The sequence below is a fragment of the Lissotriton helveticus genome, chromosome 1_2, assembly GCF_964261635.1.
Source record: "Lissotriton helveticus chromosome 1_2, aLisHel1.1, whole genome shotgun sequence".
NCBI classification, from domain to species: Eukaryota; Metazoa; Chordata; class Amphibia; order Caudata; family Salamandridae; genus Lissotriton; species Lissotriton helveticus.
The window spans coordinates 79895747-79915423 of record NC_136058.1 but is presented as its reverse complement, the minus strand read 5'-3'; the positions used below and the strand labels follow the sequence as shown (position 1 = coordinate 79915423).

At 42.0% G+C, this 19677-nt stretch overlaps 1 protein-coding gene across 2 annotated transcripts in view; it reads right to left on the bottom strand.

Moving 5' to 3' along the window:
• C1_2H1orf141 (chromosome 1_2 C1orf141 homolog) overlaps positions 1-19677 on the bottom strand; it is a 165587-nt gene that overhangs the window by 131786 nt on the left and 14124 nt on the right. The window contains exon 2 of one of the 2 annotated variants that reach the window (XM_078673427.1): positions 5061-5147. The exons of the other annotated variant lie outside the window; for it this stretch is intronic. Coding sequence (XP_078529553.1) covers positions 5061-5135 — 75 coding nt within the window. The 5' untranslated portion in view covers positions 5136-5147. The remainder of the gene's footprint in view (positions 1-5060; positions 5148-19677) is intronic. 2 annotated transcript variants of the gene reach the window in all.

The window sequence follows — 19677 nt, the reverse complement described above, 5'->3', positions numbered from 1 at the left end:
ATATCAATAAATAATATTTAATAATATGTAATTACCAATTAATGATAAAACAACAATAAATTAATTTTCATAGCCAAGGAATTATAATTTAAAATAATTAACAATTAATAATTAATATCCAACAAATTAATTATCAATACCCAACAATAAATGTATTAATTGCTTAATTAGATTTCAATTACTTCCAACGCTATTCCCCTGTAAACGCACAACACACTCCAATAATAACATAATACACTTAACATAATTATCAATTAACCAATTTAAAAAAATGAATTACCAATTAATAAAAATGAATTACCAATTAATAATTAATTAACAATAATATAGTTGTCAATACCAATTAATGAACATAAATTATTACTTAATTACAATTAAATTACTTCCCACCCTATTCCGCTATAAACCCGCAACCCTCTACAGAACTTCAATGCAAAAATTAATTAAAATTAATTTATAATTCCTAAAAATGTATAGTTAATTTAGTATAATTAAATTACTTCCCACCCTTTTCCACTATGAACCCACAACCGGCTACAGTACTAAAACACAAAATTAACTTAAAAAAACATTATTTACATATAAAAAGTGTATACATATATTTTTAAACCAGTAGAACACTTAACAAAACACATATAACACATCTATAATAAATACATAATAAAATACATAAGAATAATATAAATATCGATATTAGTAACATCGATATTAGTAACATCGATATATTTGATGTCGATATTACTAACTTCGATATTACTTACATGGATATAAAAAAAATCTATATTACTTACCATAGGGTCGATATTCTGTCCAACGATGTACTTAACATTGATATTCTGTCCCTTCGATATTGTCACCTCGATATTAGTGTAGGTTGATATTTTATTTTCACCATTTTTGTTGAAGCATTCTTTTGTTGGAGTGGAGCAATGTTATCCATGATGTTGGAGATGGTCGAATTGTAATCATCGGTGAGTGATTGCACGTCAACCAGGTTAGCTTGGGAGGAGAGGGCAGATTTACAGTGGGCAGCTAGTTCGTCAGAGTTTATTGATCTGAGGTCCCTTTTCCATATCTTTGATTTCATTGGCTGAGCTTTTCTTAACAACACTTCCCTGTTAATGTAAAAGAGGATGCTGTATCAGTCAGACCGGTCATACGGATAATGGAGTCAAGTGTGATAATCTGCCCTTTAGAGATGATGAGATCTAGAGTTTCTCCTTTAATGTGAGTTGGTCGGTCACAGTGCTGAGTCAGATCTTGATCATTTAAGAATGATTTCAGGCAAGATACAGCGGGGTTATTGGGGTTAGACCAGTGAAGGTTGAAATTCCCAAGGTAGATTTGGGGCACTGCTGAGTCAACATTGCTAGTGATGATTTCCATTAATTGTTCAATGAAGGGGAAATTATTTCCAGGGGGTGGTAAATGGTGTGAAGTCTGCAAACCGGCAGGTTCTTACTTGAGATGCTGAGACAGAGGTATTCATAGGAGGAAGGCGAGTGTGTTCCTATGAATACAGGCTAGGCCACCACCCAACTTCAGAGTTCTGTCTAGCTTCATTATGTCATGAGTGGGAGGTACTAGGAGGTCTAGATCATTGTGTTGGATTAGGTCAAAGATATCGGAGGCGTGTTTGTTATGTTATGTTATGTTATGTTATGAAGATTTATTACGCGCACAGCTGCTCCAGCAAAGCAGTTTACTGGCTGATCTGCAATTAAGTAATAAACATTACAGATACACAAGAGAGGTGGCAATCCGAGTGGGTTTCAGGCTCATTCAGCTTAAAATACTTTACAGGGCATATTTCATGCAAACTAGATTGTACAGTTTTTATTTATTTATTTATTTAAAGTTTATATAGCACAACAGCTACCCCCAGTGGGGGTGTCCCGGCGCTGAAGTAGACAGCAACCGAAGGGCCAACAGAGGTATAGAGGCTGGAAAAAAGTCATGTCTTCAAGGCACGTCACAAAATGACTTCAGATTCAGTTGTACGAAGAGAGAGAGAGGCAAGCCATTCCACATTTTGGCACTAACCACTCCAAAGGCTCTCCCACCCGTTCTAGAGCTTTTAAAGCGGGGGATTGTCAGGAGGCAACGGTGATTGGATCTCAGGTCTCGACTGAGTTGGGAGTGGTTAAGGCAAGCCCGAAGATAAGCAGGGCCCCGTCCTTGAAAAGCTCGTACGGGCAGTATGAGAGCTTTGAACAGGATGCGCTTGGTCACTTGCAGCCAATGGAGCTTCTTAAGATGGGGGGTGATTGAATGGCGAAAAGGGATTTTACATATCAGCCTGGCCGCCGTGTTTTGGACGATCTGCAGGTGCCTGGTCAGGAAGGCAGGTGCTCCAAAGTAGACACTATCAACATTGTCAAGATTGGAGGTGATCAAGGCATGTACAATGGTTTTGCGTGACTCTAAGGGGAAGAGATGCAGAAATTTGCGAAGCATATGAAGCTTACCAAAACACTAAGAGGATACCTGGCTAATTTGAGATTTACAGGACAAATCACTGTCCAACCGAAAGCCGAGATTCCTTGCCGAGTCCACATGTTTAGGAGGGGGATTCAATTCAGGAAGCCACCACAGTAATGAGGGGGGAGGGCAGGTTTGATTAAAAAAGAGAGCCTCAGCTTTATCCGAGTTGAGCTTCAGGGTGTTAAGTGACATCCAGGAAGAGATACTACACAGGCATTGTCTGAACTTAGTGAATGTAGCTTCAGAGTGATCTTCAAATGAAAACACCAATTAGGTGTCATCGGCATACGAGATTACTCTCACCCCATGAGATTCAACCAGCATCGTGAGCAGGGAGAGGTAGACGTTAAAAAAGAGGGGGCTAAGTGCTGAGCCCTGGGGGACCCCGCAACTCAGTGGTTTCTCGTCAGAGATAAAAGGGTGGAGTAATACTTGTTGGGTCCAACAGCTAAGGTAAGATCAAGTCCAGGACAGTGGAATGCCCTGGATCCCAAGGTTGGAAAGTCTCTCAAGAAGGATGGAATGAGAGACCGTGTTGAATGCCGCGGACAAGTCCAAAAGCACCAACATGGCTGCTTTGCCTGCATCCACAAATTCCCAGATGGTCTCTGTAACCTTTAGTAGGGCGGTCTTGGTGCTATATCCGGATCTGAACCCGGACTGGGAATCGTGGAGGCGATTATGAGATTCCAGATAGCGTGAAAGTTGTTCCTGGACAAATGTTGCCAGGATTTTAGCTGGGGCTGGGAGGAGGGAGATGGAGCAATCATATTTTATAGACCACAGGGTCTACATCCGTTTTTTTCAAGATAGGCACTATAAGAGTCTGTTTCCAGTTAGTGGAGAAAATGCCAGTGGACAGAGAGGAGTTCCAGACCTTATTTAACGGAGAATTAATGAGAGGAGCCAGAGTGCTCAGGAACTGGGCCGGGCAGGGATCCTTAGGAGAGCCGGATAGTAATTTCTGAAGTGACGAATCAAGGGAGATAGGACGGAAGGAGGTCATGGCCTCACAGTTAGTCATCACGTCATCGGAAGCATGGTAGTAGGGGGGCGAGGTGAACGTCGAGTAAATATCTAAAATGTTATCATGGAAAAAGTCAGATAACCCATTACATAGGTCTTGAGAGTGGATAGTTGGTAGGATCCCTACAGATAAATGCTTCAGAGGTCGCAATCACATAAGCATGCTAGTCCATACTTGGTGGGAATGCCCCATATTGCAGGCCCACTGGTAAGACATACAAGGCTATATGGAACGAATTACGAGGCAGCAGGTTTATCTTACAGTGCCAGTAATGCACCATGATATCCCCCTATATTTTGTGATAAACCATTGATGGTGGCTAGGAGGGATATTATACAGCTGTGGGGCACTGGGACACTACCCCATACAGAGCAATTGGCCGGTAATATGGACTGGTGTATGCAAGCAGAGAAAATGAATTACCAAGCATGAGGATGGCCAAGGATATTTGGCAAAATGTGGGGTCCATGGAAAGCGGAGAGGGATCTGGAGGACTTACAAGGAACTGGTGGCAGGTGGCCCTGGTGTGCAATGTATGGGGAAGGTCTGGATCAACAAGCTGTGGTCGTGCCTAGTGTGTTGTACAACAGTATGTTGGGTGGGGAGGGTGACAGGCTCTAGATAAGGATCTGCCTCCAGATAAGGATGTGCAACCGGGATGTCAAGGTTTACGTACTAAGTCCAATGTATGTTGTACATTTTCTCAAAAAACAATAAAATGGGTTACAAGTGGATAACTGTAACATGAAAAGCATTCATTAGTAGTGCATGTGCAGTTCTATCATGGTCATATATGTATTTAGTATTTTTGATGTCAACATAGCATACCACAATACTTCTGTGCTATAACACTTCCATCGAAGTTCACAAATAGTTCATAACCTACACGGGTAATTCCCTTGTGCAGTGCAACAGAGTTCATAACCCTATGAATAACTCTTGGTGAAACTAACAAGTGCAATACATTTGTAATCCTAATGAATGACTCTTGTGAAACAAAGAAGTGCTATAGACTTTGTAGTACCTAAGGTTGTCTTCTAGTGAAAAGAACAAATGCAAGTCTATTACCGGCAAGATTCTTCTCGGGCTCAAAGACATCTTTAATGAACTTTACAGAAGAACAGACAACAGGATTGCAACAAAAAATCCTGGCTGTAATAACTATGTATCACACTTGCTTTGCAGGGATGCTATGGACTACGATGAGCTTATATGCTTTCAAGAGGGCTGCTACCTTCAGCAATTCTCATGAGAGTTATGTGGGCTCATGGGTCATGTAGTCCTTGTTGTCTTTAATCAGGTGTTTCATGAAATGCATCCTTCTGAAACGCTAGCCTTTACCAAGACAGTGTCATACCCTTTACAACCTTCAATCCTCTGCAATGACTAATTCAAAGAAGATTTTGGGATCCTAAAATATGTTGATGATTCGGAGAGGAAGAAAAATAATTAATCATTCACTGTGACTTTAAAGATAAATCTGCACCCAAACATATCATTTTTATATATTAAATTCATTCGATTTTTTTTGATCTAAGATATTACCAACCTGTGAATGTTTAGTCAATATTGACTGCGAGTACTTGTCAAAAACTGCAAATTCCGAAAGCAACCTCTGCGTCATTTTCAGTGTTTTCTATTCAGAGAAAAATATAGTTTAATTCTATTGTTTACCTATCTAACTAAAATATCTGTTGCTGTAGAAAATAGATAGTTTTCATTTTTTTTTTTTTTGGGAAAACAGGTGCCTTTGGATTCACAGTTTTTGAACTACTTGGCAAAACACTTATTTGATACTAACTTTGCAGTATAAGTTAAGAAGATGATATTTTCTACAAGAATCCCAGAATTTACTCCAAAAACTATACATATGTATTTATTACGAAGTGCCATGAAGCATCATACAATGAGATAAACCTCCCAAAGGTACATACTGTAGTCACTGAATGCACATGCATTATCAAATACCCCCAAAACATTTATAAGCTTATTAAAATTAAATTATTAAATGCCAATTCGTAACATGATGCTCTGTGAGTCAGAAAAACCTTTCCAACGTACAAAGTAACATTTGTGATCCCTTTCAAACCGCACAGAGAAAGGATGTGAATGAGGTGTCCTCCTCCTCTTTGTGAGTTGCATAGAGATCTTTCTGTTTTACAACCACAATTGCAGTCACATACTATTGACCTGTTACCGATCCTTGAGTTAGGGTGATATGGGAAGTTATCGCTGTGAAACTGCTTCCCCTTTGGGAATCATTGTGGATGACCTCAGGGGGCGGGTTAGAAGGGGAACAGATATTGGTTCATGGACCACTCCATGCTCCTCCAGATGTCTTCCCTGGATGAAAATATTTTGAAAGGAGTGTTTGTTGTATTATGGAGATAGGGCTTAAAAATAAAATGTTTTCATGCAGGGAATGCCAAAGCACAGATGGAGGTATGCAATCCCTTGCAAGCCTCCGTTTCTCCATTTTCAGGCATGAGCATGGGGTCACAGAATACCTCCTTCCTAGTTAATATTTGTTAGGCAAGAGGATTTGTGAACTGCAAATCCACATTTTGTGATATGACTGATTAGTACATCATAAAAACCAGATCACAATCTAGTCGGTTTGAAAAAACATCAACTGCATTGGGACCAATGTTATCTGTACAACTATCAAACTCATCGCAGATCCTGTCGTAGAGCCCCTATAATCATTACTAACAAATACAACGTTTTCATACTTCGATAGAGGAGTTCATTTTTATAACAATTCACCAATTGTTGTTTTATTTGCTGCAAAAAAAGCTTTTAGTCAACATGAATCTCCTATATAACCACAAACTTGGTTTCAAAGATACACACTGGAATTACATATATTGCCAATGGTGACTGTGCTAAAACCAAGCTCAATATTGGATTACCTCTATCAAATACACAAGCCAAAAAAGTGCTTAAAATTTCACTCGGTGATGTCACCATCTACATAGAGGACCAAGATAGATTAGGGTTCAATAAACCAACCTTATCCAAATATACTGGAGTTGAAGATGTCCTAAATATAAATGTCTGCTCAACTGCCTGGCCCAGAACTAATTTGACCTCAGAAATATTATTGCATATAAGGTACCACATCAGTAGTACTTGAGGTTAACAAATTGATAGACCACTTCCTTCGTAGTATTTAGATGGGCACTTTTTCCTTCACATGAGAACCAGGAAAGAGGCAACGTATCTTACGGACAGGTAGCCAGTTATCTTTCACAACATTAAACAATCTTAGCACCTCTGGCATTTCACCTGACAACACAGACAATACTGTTTGGAACACAAAATGGAGGCTTGAAGAACCAAAATCCTCTTTTCTTGTAATGCCTTTTTAAATCTAAGAAACACACAACAATGTAGAATTTCCACAGCCTGGTGGACAGAAAATCTTGATTTTATTTAAAACATGGAGGCTAATATTATGCATTAATCCTTTATTAGCACTCCTCCAGCAGCTCCTTTAAAGAATATAGATCTTAGAATTCTGACTTTGATAAAAGCTCAGAACCACCAACATACAGCCTTTTCCACGAACTGACTGTATTTAACTCTACATCAGTCTTTAAAAAAGTCCCAGAATTTTAACTTACTCCATCTCCAACAACATGAACATCAATCCTTAATGCGCTTGCGACTGCAGTCCATTAAACTTGTCCTCGAGCTATACATTAGGAAAACCACAATTAACCACGATTAGGTATACGGAATGGGGTAATATTAGCCCCTGTGTCTTTAATAAAATACAGATTTTCTGCCCACCAGGGTGTGGAAAATCTACATTTTATGGCAGGACTCGAAGGCTAACATTATGCAAGTTTAAAGCATTACAACAAACACCTTGCCATATTCTCTAGCGGTTTAAAATAAAATCTTCGAAAAGTCATATCGTTCGATCAGTCTGCACAACGTAGAATATCTTACAAAGATCCTCCCATTATGTACGTCATAGTCGCAGCTGCCCCCTCACTGAGTGAGCTCCACACATACTCACATCTACATCTGCTCCACACATCACTTCTTGCACCCATCTTGCAGGCATTGGTGACGATACTGCCTTAAATGGTTTCTTAAAGGAAATAAGCAACTGATTCACCCCACATGATCTTACCTCTGCAGATCTCCTCACATATTTCTTCGTACATCTCACAACATACAATTCCCCTTTGTCATCAAATTATGGATAAAAATTGAAATTGAAATAGTCTTCATTATTTTTGTTACATAAAAACACACACCCTCATGTGAAAAAACTCTGCTGATTACATCAAGAACTGTCACATCTGACACCCTCCTCAATGAAACCAAACACACAAAAAATTCACTTTCAACAATAAATCTCTCATAGACAACAAGTCATTTACCTCACATCTTAGCATAAACGCCAACACCTTTGAAACATGCCATACCGATTTCTATCTACCACACAAGGGGATTCACAGTTCTAATGCTACGCATAAGTCTAGGCACCACTACATCCTGTCCTGCCGATAGTCTGTTAACCAGCTCATGACCTGCCGCAGTAGCTGATATATACACATTTACTACCCTATAAATCAAACCTTCTTCAAATCTTTCTGACAGATAATGTACCACTTCCCCTGTGGACATTGAAACTGGATCAAACTCCCTCTCCAAGCACCAGCAAACCCATGTTTGCCAAGCCAATCTACACATCGTCCTTGTTTCCTGGAACCCAGGATTCTCTAAAGTGATCCGAAGTTGCTCAGGAAAGGCCTGGAACTTCCCATACTTTCCTGAAATGTTGCAAGCCACCAATCTCATCTGTCTGAAATAACTAAATCGTGCACCTATCCTACTGGGCCCCTCAAGAGTATCAGTAACCACGGCAACAGAATGGGAAAATCCACTCACATTCCCAACAGAACTGGATATCACACCTGTGCCCTCCAAAGTGGAGAAATCACCACTGTTGTCTCCTTCCACCTGCAAACCATCATGGTTACCCGAGCAATCAAAGAAAATGTTGGGAACGCATATGGACTGAGACCCATTCAAATCTGCCGAAAAGCGTCTATCCCGGCTGACTCTGAATCCGGACGCCAACTGAAAAAACCTGGTCACCTGAGCATTCAGCCTGTTGGCAAATAGGTCCACACCAAATGGACCCCGAACTGCAAGAGCACTGTCCTATCCAACATCCAAACGCTTGAGTCGCTGTAGTTCTGTGAAAACCAATCTGCCACTACATTGCTCTGCTTGTACACAGTCTCCTTTTCCGACGGTACTCCCAAAACACCTTCGCCAAATCCACTAAATTCTTTGACCTCATTCCCCCAAATGTGTTCACATATTGCACGGCCGACACATTGCTCATGCGTAACAGCACTGAACACTTAACTTCATTCTGTGCAAAACATTTTATCTCAAATGATCCTGCCAGCAACTTCAGACAATTTATATGCATCTTCTTCTCCTCGTCCATCCAATGACCACCTTTTGAAACAGCACCACACCGTGCACCTCAGCCATCTAAGATTGCATCTGACTCTATTACTAAATCTGGACTGCCCCCAAAAATTGCTCTCCCATTCCAAGCTTCCATGTTCTTCAACCACCATTTCAATTCCTCATTTGGCTCTTCCATTAGAACAATCATCTGTGAATACCACGTCACCTCTTAGATGCATACCATTCAACCTATGTAAAGCCGCCCAATAATGTAATGGTCCAGGAAAAATAGCCTGTATCATTGAAGATACAAAACTAACTACACAAGCTAACATTGTCGAAGAAATCTGACCTTGCAATAACGTCCTCTTCAATTCCTTCCTTATCTTTTTTTAACTTTTCCTCTGGAAGTTTTAACACCCCTTCTACAGTGTTCACTAGAAAAACCAAAAACTGAGTCTCTTGCTTTGGTTCTAAACAAGATATCTGTCTGTTGATCACAAAACTCAAAGCCTCTAAGAAACAGATTGTCATCCCTGTATACTCTAAAACAAGAAATATGCTCTAATCCATGATCAAAATGTTGTCTAGGAAGAATATTAGTCTCACCCCTCTTTCTCTCAGAAATGACAATACTGTTCTTAATATCTTTGCAAAACAGCAGGTGGCCAAGAAAAGACTAACTAGAATACATACAAATTTCCAGGTCTTTCCGCCCCACCTGAACATGAGATACTTCTGATGTGGTCCCCAAACTGGAACCATCAGAAATGCATCCTTAAAATCTAATCGAGTCAGCCAGTCTCCTGTTTGCAGGATATCTCCCAACATGTGCATCCATTCCATCTTGAAGTGATGGTACACCACCCATTCCTTGAGACTTCGCAAATTTATTACAAGTCTCATCCCTTTGTCCTTTTCCTCTACTAAGAAAATATTGCTTACAAACCCCCTTCTTTCTTGGCACACCTCCACAATCGCTTCATTCTCTTTCAGCTTCAATACGTCTTTGTCTACAAGTTTTGCTTGTTCCATACTGAATTGTACCACACCAGGCACCCAACTCTGAACTAGCTCCTCTATGAATTTGATACAATAACCCTGCACCATCTCCAAAATTCAAAGATCCCTTATTACCTGAAACCAATTGTTGGAAAATTGGGCAAGTCTGCAGCCCAACTTTACGGGGACAGAAGTAAGGCCTGATCTTACCTGTTCCTCTGAACTGGCGATCACTCAGTCCTCCACAACCCCTAACTCGCTGTCTCTGAGGGTAGAAGCCAGAGGACTTCCATGTGCCTTGTCCTGGTGAGGGGGCATATCCTCGGGAAAGAGAAGATATTTTAATTCCCTGTCCTTAGCCGGGAAATCGCCCTCTTGATCTCCAGCCCAACCAAAAACAAGGTCATTGAAGACCCTATTAATATCTCGCTGGGACTTTTGTATTGAAGAATATGTCCCCATAAATGTTGACATTGACTTAATAAAGTCGTCTCCAAAGAGAAGACCTTTCGCAGCTGGCCCAGCCTTACTTTTGGCCAAATCCACAAGCTTTTGGTAAATGTTTAGCAGAATGCTCTTTCTCCGCTCCACATATAAAGCAGTATTTGCATTGACCAGCAGGCAAATTGCCCATTGGACCCACTGACGCACATTTGTCTGGGTCTACATTTTCTTTGTTCATATGTGCCTCCTCTACTAAATCATAAATCTTCGTCAATGGCCCAGAAACATCTAGAAGGAGATATTGGCACAAACGTAAACCCTTATCCAAATCCTTCCGGGGATCACGTCCCCCTTTCCCTGTAAATGCCAATATTTTGGATCCTCCAAGGATTGTCAAGGACAATCCGATCTCCTGAACCTTACTACTTTAGGGATTTATTTTCTTATCAATGAATGCCTGTAATCTGCCACATGCTTCAGATGCGACCACTCTTGAGAAAGAGGGTGCCTGACCAGAAAAGCGTCAAACATTGAATCCATAGCAGGATCCTTAATTACCTCCATGTCAGTGTCCTTAAATCTCTCCATTTTCTCTGTCACCTGATGGTCATCCTCACTACCAGAATCATCATTTCCAAAAAGTGATGAACAACTAATCTCCACTTCTGCACTACCCAAAGATTTATTACATAATCCCACGTATGTTTACGGTTCTTACCAATCACTTTCAATTTTCTTTTACTCGTGGGGCCTCTATGCTGCCCCCGTGTGTGTCCTCAACACTACTATGCCTCCAGCTTACACCAGCACCATGGGCTTTCAAACGCAGACTTCTGCTTTTTAGCATGTGCCTAATCCTCAGAAAGATGCTTTCTCTTCTTGGCCACCTTACCTCTTTTCTGCGGTCAAACACCTGCTAAAGTTAGACTTTGCGGTCAACGATTCCTTATTAAAGGTGTATAAAAGGGCTACTCACGTACTTACTCGTTGATCACCTCACACTATGTTTTCCACTGTAAAGTGCTGCCAGTTAGCTGTTTGATTAATTTATTTAGCGTTTGATAAGGTTATATTTCTTCATTGTACTTTGATATTCAATTTCTCCCCCTTTCACCCTCTCTTTGAATTGCTTGATTTTAAACTTGCTAAGACTACATGTTTTTGCTCTTGATCAGTGATGTGTCTTTAACACTTGTTACTCGTTAGATTGTATGGTATAATTTTTGATTAGTGATGTGTATTTGACAATTATTGTTTAGTTGTTTAATTAAATAGTGTCACTCCTGACTCACTTCCTGCTTTTCAAAAGTGTGTCTTGTTATTTCAGATAACACATTCAGTGTTTGTTTCTGTGTGGTCAAAACTACCCTCCAACACCAATCCTTTATGAAAAGAATTAAACATTTAGAGGCCAAAACCACAGTTGACTAAATGAATGTTAAGCAATTATATCTGAAGTCACTAACTACTCCACTCAGAATTCTACCAGCTACATATCTGGATTTCTTAGCAAATGTAATAGAATACTTTGAAAGATGTAGAGAATTCATGGTAGAACACATATTTAGATTGCATTTGTCATTCATAGTAAGTTCATGTTTCGACTCACCATGCACAATGCATCCAGAATTAGAGTTAGGGAAGTTGGTAACATGAGGCATCTGGGTTTACATGTATTGAGCTTATTTATATTAATAAATACTTTTTTCATATTACACGTCATACTGCATTTTTCAATCTCCCAGAGCTGTAAATATGTTACAAATGTGGGAGTAAGGAGGTCGTTTGTGCATGTTCTTATAGGATGGGGCAAGTGTACTTCTTGGAGTGCCCAGTAGCCATACGAGAGGGTAGTTAAACCTTGAGTAGAAGCAAAATAAAAAAGAGATGGGTTTTGTGATCCTTCCTGAAGTAGTGTAGGGCAAGGGCAAGAGCAAGGCGGAGGTACCCAGAAGGTCATTCCACAGCCCAGGACATAAAAAAAGAACTGTTTTGTTGTGCCCACAATATCCAAGAATCAACTACCAGCTCATTGCCCTTGCTCAGATTCTGTTCCAGAGCTGGTTCGTCACCAGGCCCAAAAGGTTAGAACAGAGCTAGGCGTGAGTAAGAGATGTACAAAATGTCAAACTAAAACTTTGGAAGTATAGGGGACCCTGTTTACAAGATAAACTTGCCCATAACAGGGAAAATATAATTAGGGAAGAAACGGGCCTGGGCAGGGCAGTGGTACACTAAACACAGGCCACAAAATCTAGAACATAAAGCATGTGCGCGAATAAACATGCATATTGATACACATAAATGTTAATTTTATCTTATGTTTGGTATTTATACAACATTATTTTTTCTTTAATTTTTTTATATATAAAAAAGCAGGAATATATATTAAGGGTATACACAAAACAGTTGTAATGTGTTGTCCAGAATCACAGTGAATACATACATATCAATTCATATTTAGACATTGGAAAAACAATAAAGTCAGTTTTTAGGTTTCGCCTTGCGTCCGCTGCGCAGCAGCGTTCGCGCAGGCGAAATCTGTTGATCTACAGTATGGGGCTTTGTCCCGCCTCTGTCTTCCATTGGCTAGCTCCATAAATGGAGGCTAGCCATTGGAAGAGATTGTTTGTCAATCATTCTTTCCCTGTCACAACGCGATTCGGGGGCGTTTCTGGGTCTTTTTTTAAGTCCCGCCCCTTTTGTCGTCATGCCTTTCTGGGCTACGCCCCACTCCCGCATCTTGTTCCCTGCCGTGTCTTTTTCCCGCCGTTAAGATCACCGTCGCCAGCCTGGGGATCCTGTGAGGCGCTGTCCCGCCTCCCCAACCCAGAGCCGCGCTGCTATTGGCCGCAGCCACGACTCCGGAAGTCAGGCAGGCCGGGGGCGGGACGACAAGACACCCGGAACTGACCTCCCTTCCTCGGGCTCCAAGATGAGAGGAGAGCTCCGGGGTGTAGTAGCAGAGTCCTGCAGCCGGCGCCTTCCACGGGGCTCCCAGGAGTGAGGGAGAGCCCCGTGCTGCAGAGAGGTGAGCCTGCGCCGTTTCTGCTTCCCCCAGGTGGGAGGAAGCTGTCTTCAATCTCGCCGTCAGCCCTCCCCGGCTCCGGTCCCAGGAGAGGACTGGACAAGAGGCCAGCACCAAGCGAGGGCTCTCCTGTGTGAAGAAGAGCCCCGCTCCATGCCGCAGCACCAGAGAAGAGCCCCGACACAGAAGACCCGGTGAGTGTGGGCGTCTTGACTCCGGGGGCATTGCTTGTTTTCAAATGAATTCTGGAGCTATATCTATTTGCTTTTGTGATAGCTGAACAGAATGTTGACCCGCAGCTGATTTTTCTCAGGTGAACCCCATATTTCATTAGGCTGATTGTGTGAAGCGGTTACACGAGGTGCTCAGAGGTTAGTGTTTGCACTCTCTGGCGAGAATGTGTGCGGCTCACCTGGACTTTCATCAGCCTTTTGTTCTGGGCTTCAGAGACCTATCCTCATGTAGAACCTTAGTAATCCTGGCAGAGTTTCTTCTTGCTGAGCTGGTGGAACTAATTATGAGCAAACACAAGGAGATGACGTGGGGAGTGCTGAAACTTTTCAACCCCCACCCAATATCACAGATCTGGGTTAAATCAGTCCTCATTCTTTAGCTCAGTTCTCCAGCCCATACCCAGCCATATGCAGATCTGTCTTGACCCAGGTCCCAGGATTCTAGTTTCTAGTAAGACTTGGCTTGGAAGTTCGGACTGAACTCTTCCCATGCGTAACAGGGTCAAGATTGATTTGTATATGGCTGGGTCTAAACTGGGGTGGCGAAGTGAGCTAAAGAACGATGATTGATTCAACCCACTTCTGTGACTGGGGGTGAGTGTCTGAAAAGTTTCAGTGCTCCATCCATCATCTTGTTTGCTTTGTTCGTAACCTGGCTGGGGTTAGAGACGTGTTTGCCTCAGTGGACAATGTGTTACTGGGCCTGTGCCCACACAAGGTAGTAATTTGGTCCACTGAACAGTAGGCTCTATGGCCAAAGTGCACCACCGGTTGATACAAGAGAGAGAGTGTAAAGTGCCACGAAGCGGCGGGGGCTTGTTTTGTTAGGCACGGGGAGAGTGGGTGTGTGTGTGGCGCTCTGGGTGTGTGTGTGTGGCTCTGGGTGTGTGTGGCTCTGGGTGTGTGTGGCTCTGTGTGTGTGTGGCTCTGGGTGTGTGTGGGGCGCTGGGTGTGTGTGGGGCTCTGGGTGTGTGTTGGGCTCTGGGTGTGTGTGGGGCTCTGGGTGTAGAGTGGGTTGAATCTACTGTGGATACTCTAGATACTTTTTCATTAGCACTCTGGCATATTGTTTACACTAGAGCAGAACGATGATATCAAGGCTGATGTACAGAATCTAGACTTTCTATGCCAGATGATCGCAGGATATAATGTCTGCATAATAAAATTATTAATGACTGCCGGCTCACTGTCTTTGAAATTGACATCCCACATGCATGTACTTGAAGGGATAGTCCGTCTTGTAGTTGCGCGCAGGAGCTAGGTCGCTAAATGATAAGTGTGCCCGTATAAAGAAACTGAAGGGATAACTTGTAAAGCTGCCCGGTGGCGATAATTAATATTGCGGGATAAGGCGCCACCCCACATTGCTCATAAAGACGCATAGCGAAGTGTTGGTAATTCTAAACAAAGCGCAGTTGGCTAAAGTGGTGTGTTCTAGTAGTCACCAATCTAATGTTGTAATCCTGAATCTGGGTCCCCAACCTCATCCACTGGTGAAACGCCGTTCCTATTTCCAGCGCAAAAAATATATATGGAGTGTCCCGGAAGAAAAAAATATATATGGAGTGTCCCGGAAGAAAAAGATATATATGTGGAGTGTCCCGGAAATGGTGAAATGTCAATCTATTCTGAGGTAAGCAAAGAGAAATTAACAGTGACAAGGAATGGGTATACACTGTGAAGTGTTGTGTGAGAATGGGCAGACATATACACATCTTCTTCAAAAAGATTATCAGGAAAAATCAAAGTTAACACTGTAAAAATTGATCACTGCTGCCTGAAAACTCACACAATTCTCTGCCAAGATGTTGCATTCCCAAAAAACACACATCCCTATTGAAAGTGAGTTTATTTTGTATTACAACGTTATACATATAGCAAGGAATCTGCAAGCTGGGGGCCAGATTCACAAAGCTAAACTTAGTCATCTGGTCTAACTTTAGACCAAATGTCTTAATTTACGACTTTGGGAATTCACAAGGGGCATTTACGAGTACTATCTTTATGCCCGACTCGGGGCGGCGATCCGCCCGAGTGCACACATAAAGAAAGTGCTCATAAATAGTCGTAAATTTAGACGCTTGGTCTAATTTTAGACGAAACGTCTAAGTTTACCTTTATGAATTGGGTCCTGCGTTTATAGCAAGAATCTTGAAATTAGACTGTGTTTTACTTCTATTTACTTATGTGAATTGGACCTTTTGAACAAGGTGCACGTTCCGAACAAAAGTTGTGTCCTACATGTGCAAACTGAATTAATACATTTCTGTAGAGAAATCTGCATTCAGAGGGATTAATTCACAAGACTATAAATGGGAAGCACCACGCCCCAGGTCTGTCAGTATTATACAACATTAAAAGAGCTGCAAACAGTAATACATCCCAAACCATCAGGCTCATGGGACACAGCATATAAGAAATTAGAAATCTGTGATTTTTACACTTTTATAACCAGCACCTCACTCTATCTCAGTATCACCGTTAAGCTCACAGAGAGGCTTCAGTTCATCCACAACGCAGCAGCCAGATTCACACTTAAAATCCCAACCGGAATACATATCTCCATACATCTCAAAGACCTCTACTAGCTCCTCATCTACAAATGCGCACTTGTCAAGCTCCTCACACACACACATACAACGCCCTACAAAATCTGGAACCCATATACTTTAATAGCAGCATCAGTTTCCACTACTCGCCCATGTATCTCATATCTGAAGAGCCAGAGCCTAGCTTTTCCACTAGGCTCCTGTCAAAGCTGGCATAGCCTCATGTTTCTAGCATCTAGATACCCTCCTGGGTGAGATGAGCATTATACAGATACTAACATAACATAGCTACCCATCTGCTTTGCCTCTATGCCGGTCAGGTACTATAATAAATTATAATCATCTTCTGTATCCCTATCATTTGGTGCTCTAATTCTCCTTGTCCCACAGTAGTGCCTGTACATATACCCTAAAGGTTCTGCATGTTACCCCTTCTCAACTATCATTAGCTGACTTGTACTGCTTACCCCTTTCTAACTCTCACAGTACGCCCTACATTTATATTAAAATAATGATCCAGTTTACTCCTTCCTTTCCTACCTCTCACAGCAAGCTATATAAATCTTTGCAAATTGTGTTGCAACTCAACTATTCAAAATGGCTCAGCAGGAGCTGCAACTCAAACAGCAACACCACATTTTCGTTCTCCAGAAGCAAACGCTGTATACCTTAGTAGACATTTCATATGATCAGTTGCAAGTGGGTTCAAATTAATCTAGTCAAAGAAAATGGGTGTCGGAAATTTGCCTTTTCAGCGTGGTCATCCCAGAATTCTTTACTTTTGCTGGACCCAAAATCTTTGCTGCCTTTAGAACTCTATGCACTTCACCCCTGCTTTCCAGTGGTAAGGTGCCTATACTCCTCCTTTCAACATGATGAAATTGGTATACTCCTAATTGGCATATATAACTTACCTATAAGTTTAAAGTATATGGAACATATGGTACCATTGTCATATAGCTACTGTATATCTTTATAATGCGTTAAGTTAGCATAGGCACATTACATGTTGAAACGCCATTTTTCCTTTTGCTGCTTCTGCACATGACACTTAATTGTTGATTTAGCTTTCAACCTAGTAGTTCGTTGTGGTTTACATGAGAATAATATGTTATTACTCTGATATCAGCTTTGCTTAATAAACTATGTCTGTACAGAGAGTGCTGAAGCTTCAGGAACAACACGATACTGAATTGTTATGAGGTCTGATCTTCGCGCCTTTATAGATATAACATAAGTGCAGCTTCTGCCAACTTTAGCCTTTAGGCGGGTTTTATATTGCTTTGCTCGAAGCACACAAACACACTTGATGCTGTTCGCATGCAGAGAGAGCTGGTGTATGCTGATGTGATCTCTTCATTCTAGGATCCTGAGGTATGGGCCCGCCCTAATTCAAACCCAAAGAGACCTTCTTAGCTATTAATATAATATGTGTGTTAGGGAGGGTGAGAAATAAGTGTTGTTAACTCTTATTGATTACAGCATGTTAACATGCTGTCACCATTTGCTTTCTATGGACTAGTAACTATGCTGATAACTTTGCTTCTGATAATATGTTTCCTTGTATTATCTAAGATACTGCGCCTGACAAGACGGCATTAGTAAATAAATATTTCAAATGTACACGTGTCCTCATTTACTCCACGTTCTGGTTTGAAATGATTGTATAACGAAAGAGTGCTCATGTGTTCAACGTAACCTGAGGTATTGTAAGCTCATGTTCTGGTTTGTCTAAACATTGGGAGTTTTTTATGACCAATGAGACACTGTAGCTAGCTCGGTAAGGGGTTTGTTGGGTACTAAGGTGAGTTTTGGGTCACCCTAATTCGCTGAGGTTCCAATCCTCTGTGCACAGTTCTGTGGGAGAACAGAAACCCTGCTACATGGCGCCCATACGTTGGTGGACTTATATCATGACACTCGAGTAGTATATCGTTCAAACCTTAACCCCTTCACTGTCGTTTCCGGAAAACGGTGCTGTCGGTGAAACCTACCTATTTTTTTAAATAGGTCTTTTTCAAGCTTGATTCTATCTAAAACGGTTTCTTTTGAATTACTACCCAGTTGTGCTACAAAGTTTCCTTTGTTTTTTCTGTTATTCCGGTGCAATCATGGCGCAGGCTGTGGTCATCCCGCAGCATAGTCGCATTGCGGTGCGCAACGATTTGCAGGCTTACCAAGTCCCGTTAGATGGCTTGGCTGTGATTTTGGTGGTGTGTGCAGATCCGGCGTACCCATTCGAACTGTTTTATTCGTGGGTATCGTTTCCGGAAGTGGACGCTAATTCTAACGTGTTCCACACCTACACACCCTCACCTGTACCGGCTGAATATACACCGTACAGGGCACTGGAAATACCTATTGATCATTGGCAGCATCGCGTTTGGTTTGATGGCGCCCTACCCCACTCTTTATCCGCTGCGAGGTTGGGTCCTTTGTCCATTCCAGGAACAAATTGGCCTGCTTTGGGTGGATTCACCCCGCACCCGAATCACGGCGCTTGTTCCCTTGCGGATATTCGCAGACTACATATTGTCTCGATTGCCGTGATTCGTGCATTAGTGCACTACATAGGTCGTCATCTCCCGGGAGGTCCCCCGGGGGTTCCGGCCGTTCAAACGGAACATGGCGGTTTAAGACTCAATCCTGTTATGGTCAATTCGGTTTTTGGTAAGCGACCCGATGATAAAGATGATTTCCCTTTGTGGCTTGCCGAGAAATTTGACCAACTGGAGGCTGTGTTTCCGAATTCTACTCCTGCTGATAAACATAGAATGTTGACGATTACTTTGCCTAAGGATTTAACTCCTGAACTCGTTGACTGTGAAACTTGGGGGAAAACTTTTGCGGCCGTTTATACGAGGTGTTTCGGCACCCCGTCTATGTCCGTACTGCCTACGATCGTTAAGCGTGTTCAGGATGATCACGGACCGGAAGCAGCGGTTGAATTGGGTATGCGCCTGTGTGGTTCTTTTGAGATTGTTAGGGATCTCATCCTCTCCAATATAAAGGCAGATGCGGTGAACTTTCAGGTGTCGAATGCTTTGGCTGCTCTGCCCGATGCCGACAAACCCCGACAGTTAGCGAAGATTGTTGTGGCCGCATATAAAACTATAGGTCGCACAAGTAAAGGTCTGAAATATTTTCCTGTCAAGGAGAAAAAACAACCACAGGGGCAGTCTGCTACGGCAGATGTCCAACCCAAGTCCAATAAACAGAATTGGCCTAAAAAACAGAAACAGGGGAAGCAACAACAGCAGACTCAGGATTCATATCCTGCGCCACAAGTTCCTGCGCCAACTGAGAGTATATGATTTGCGCGATCGCGCGATGATTAAATCACCTGATAGATTTCAGGTTTCTGAACAACGCTCTCCTCATTCCTTTCAGGACTCATCGGCCCCGAAGACCGGTGGTGGAGGAGGCGGTAGGGGACGTGGTGGCCAACAAGGACGTGGCCAGTCC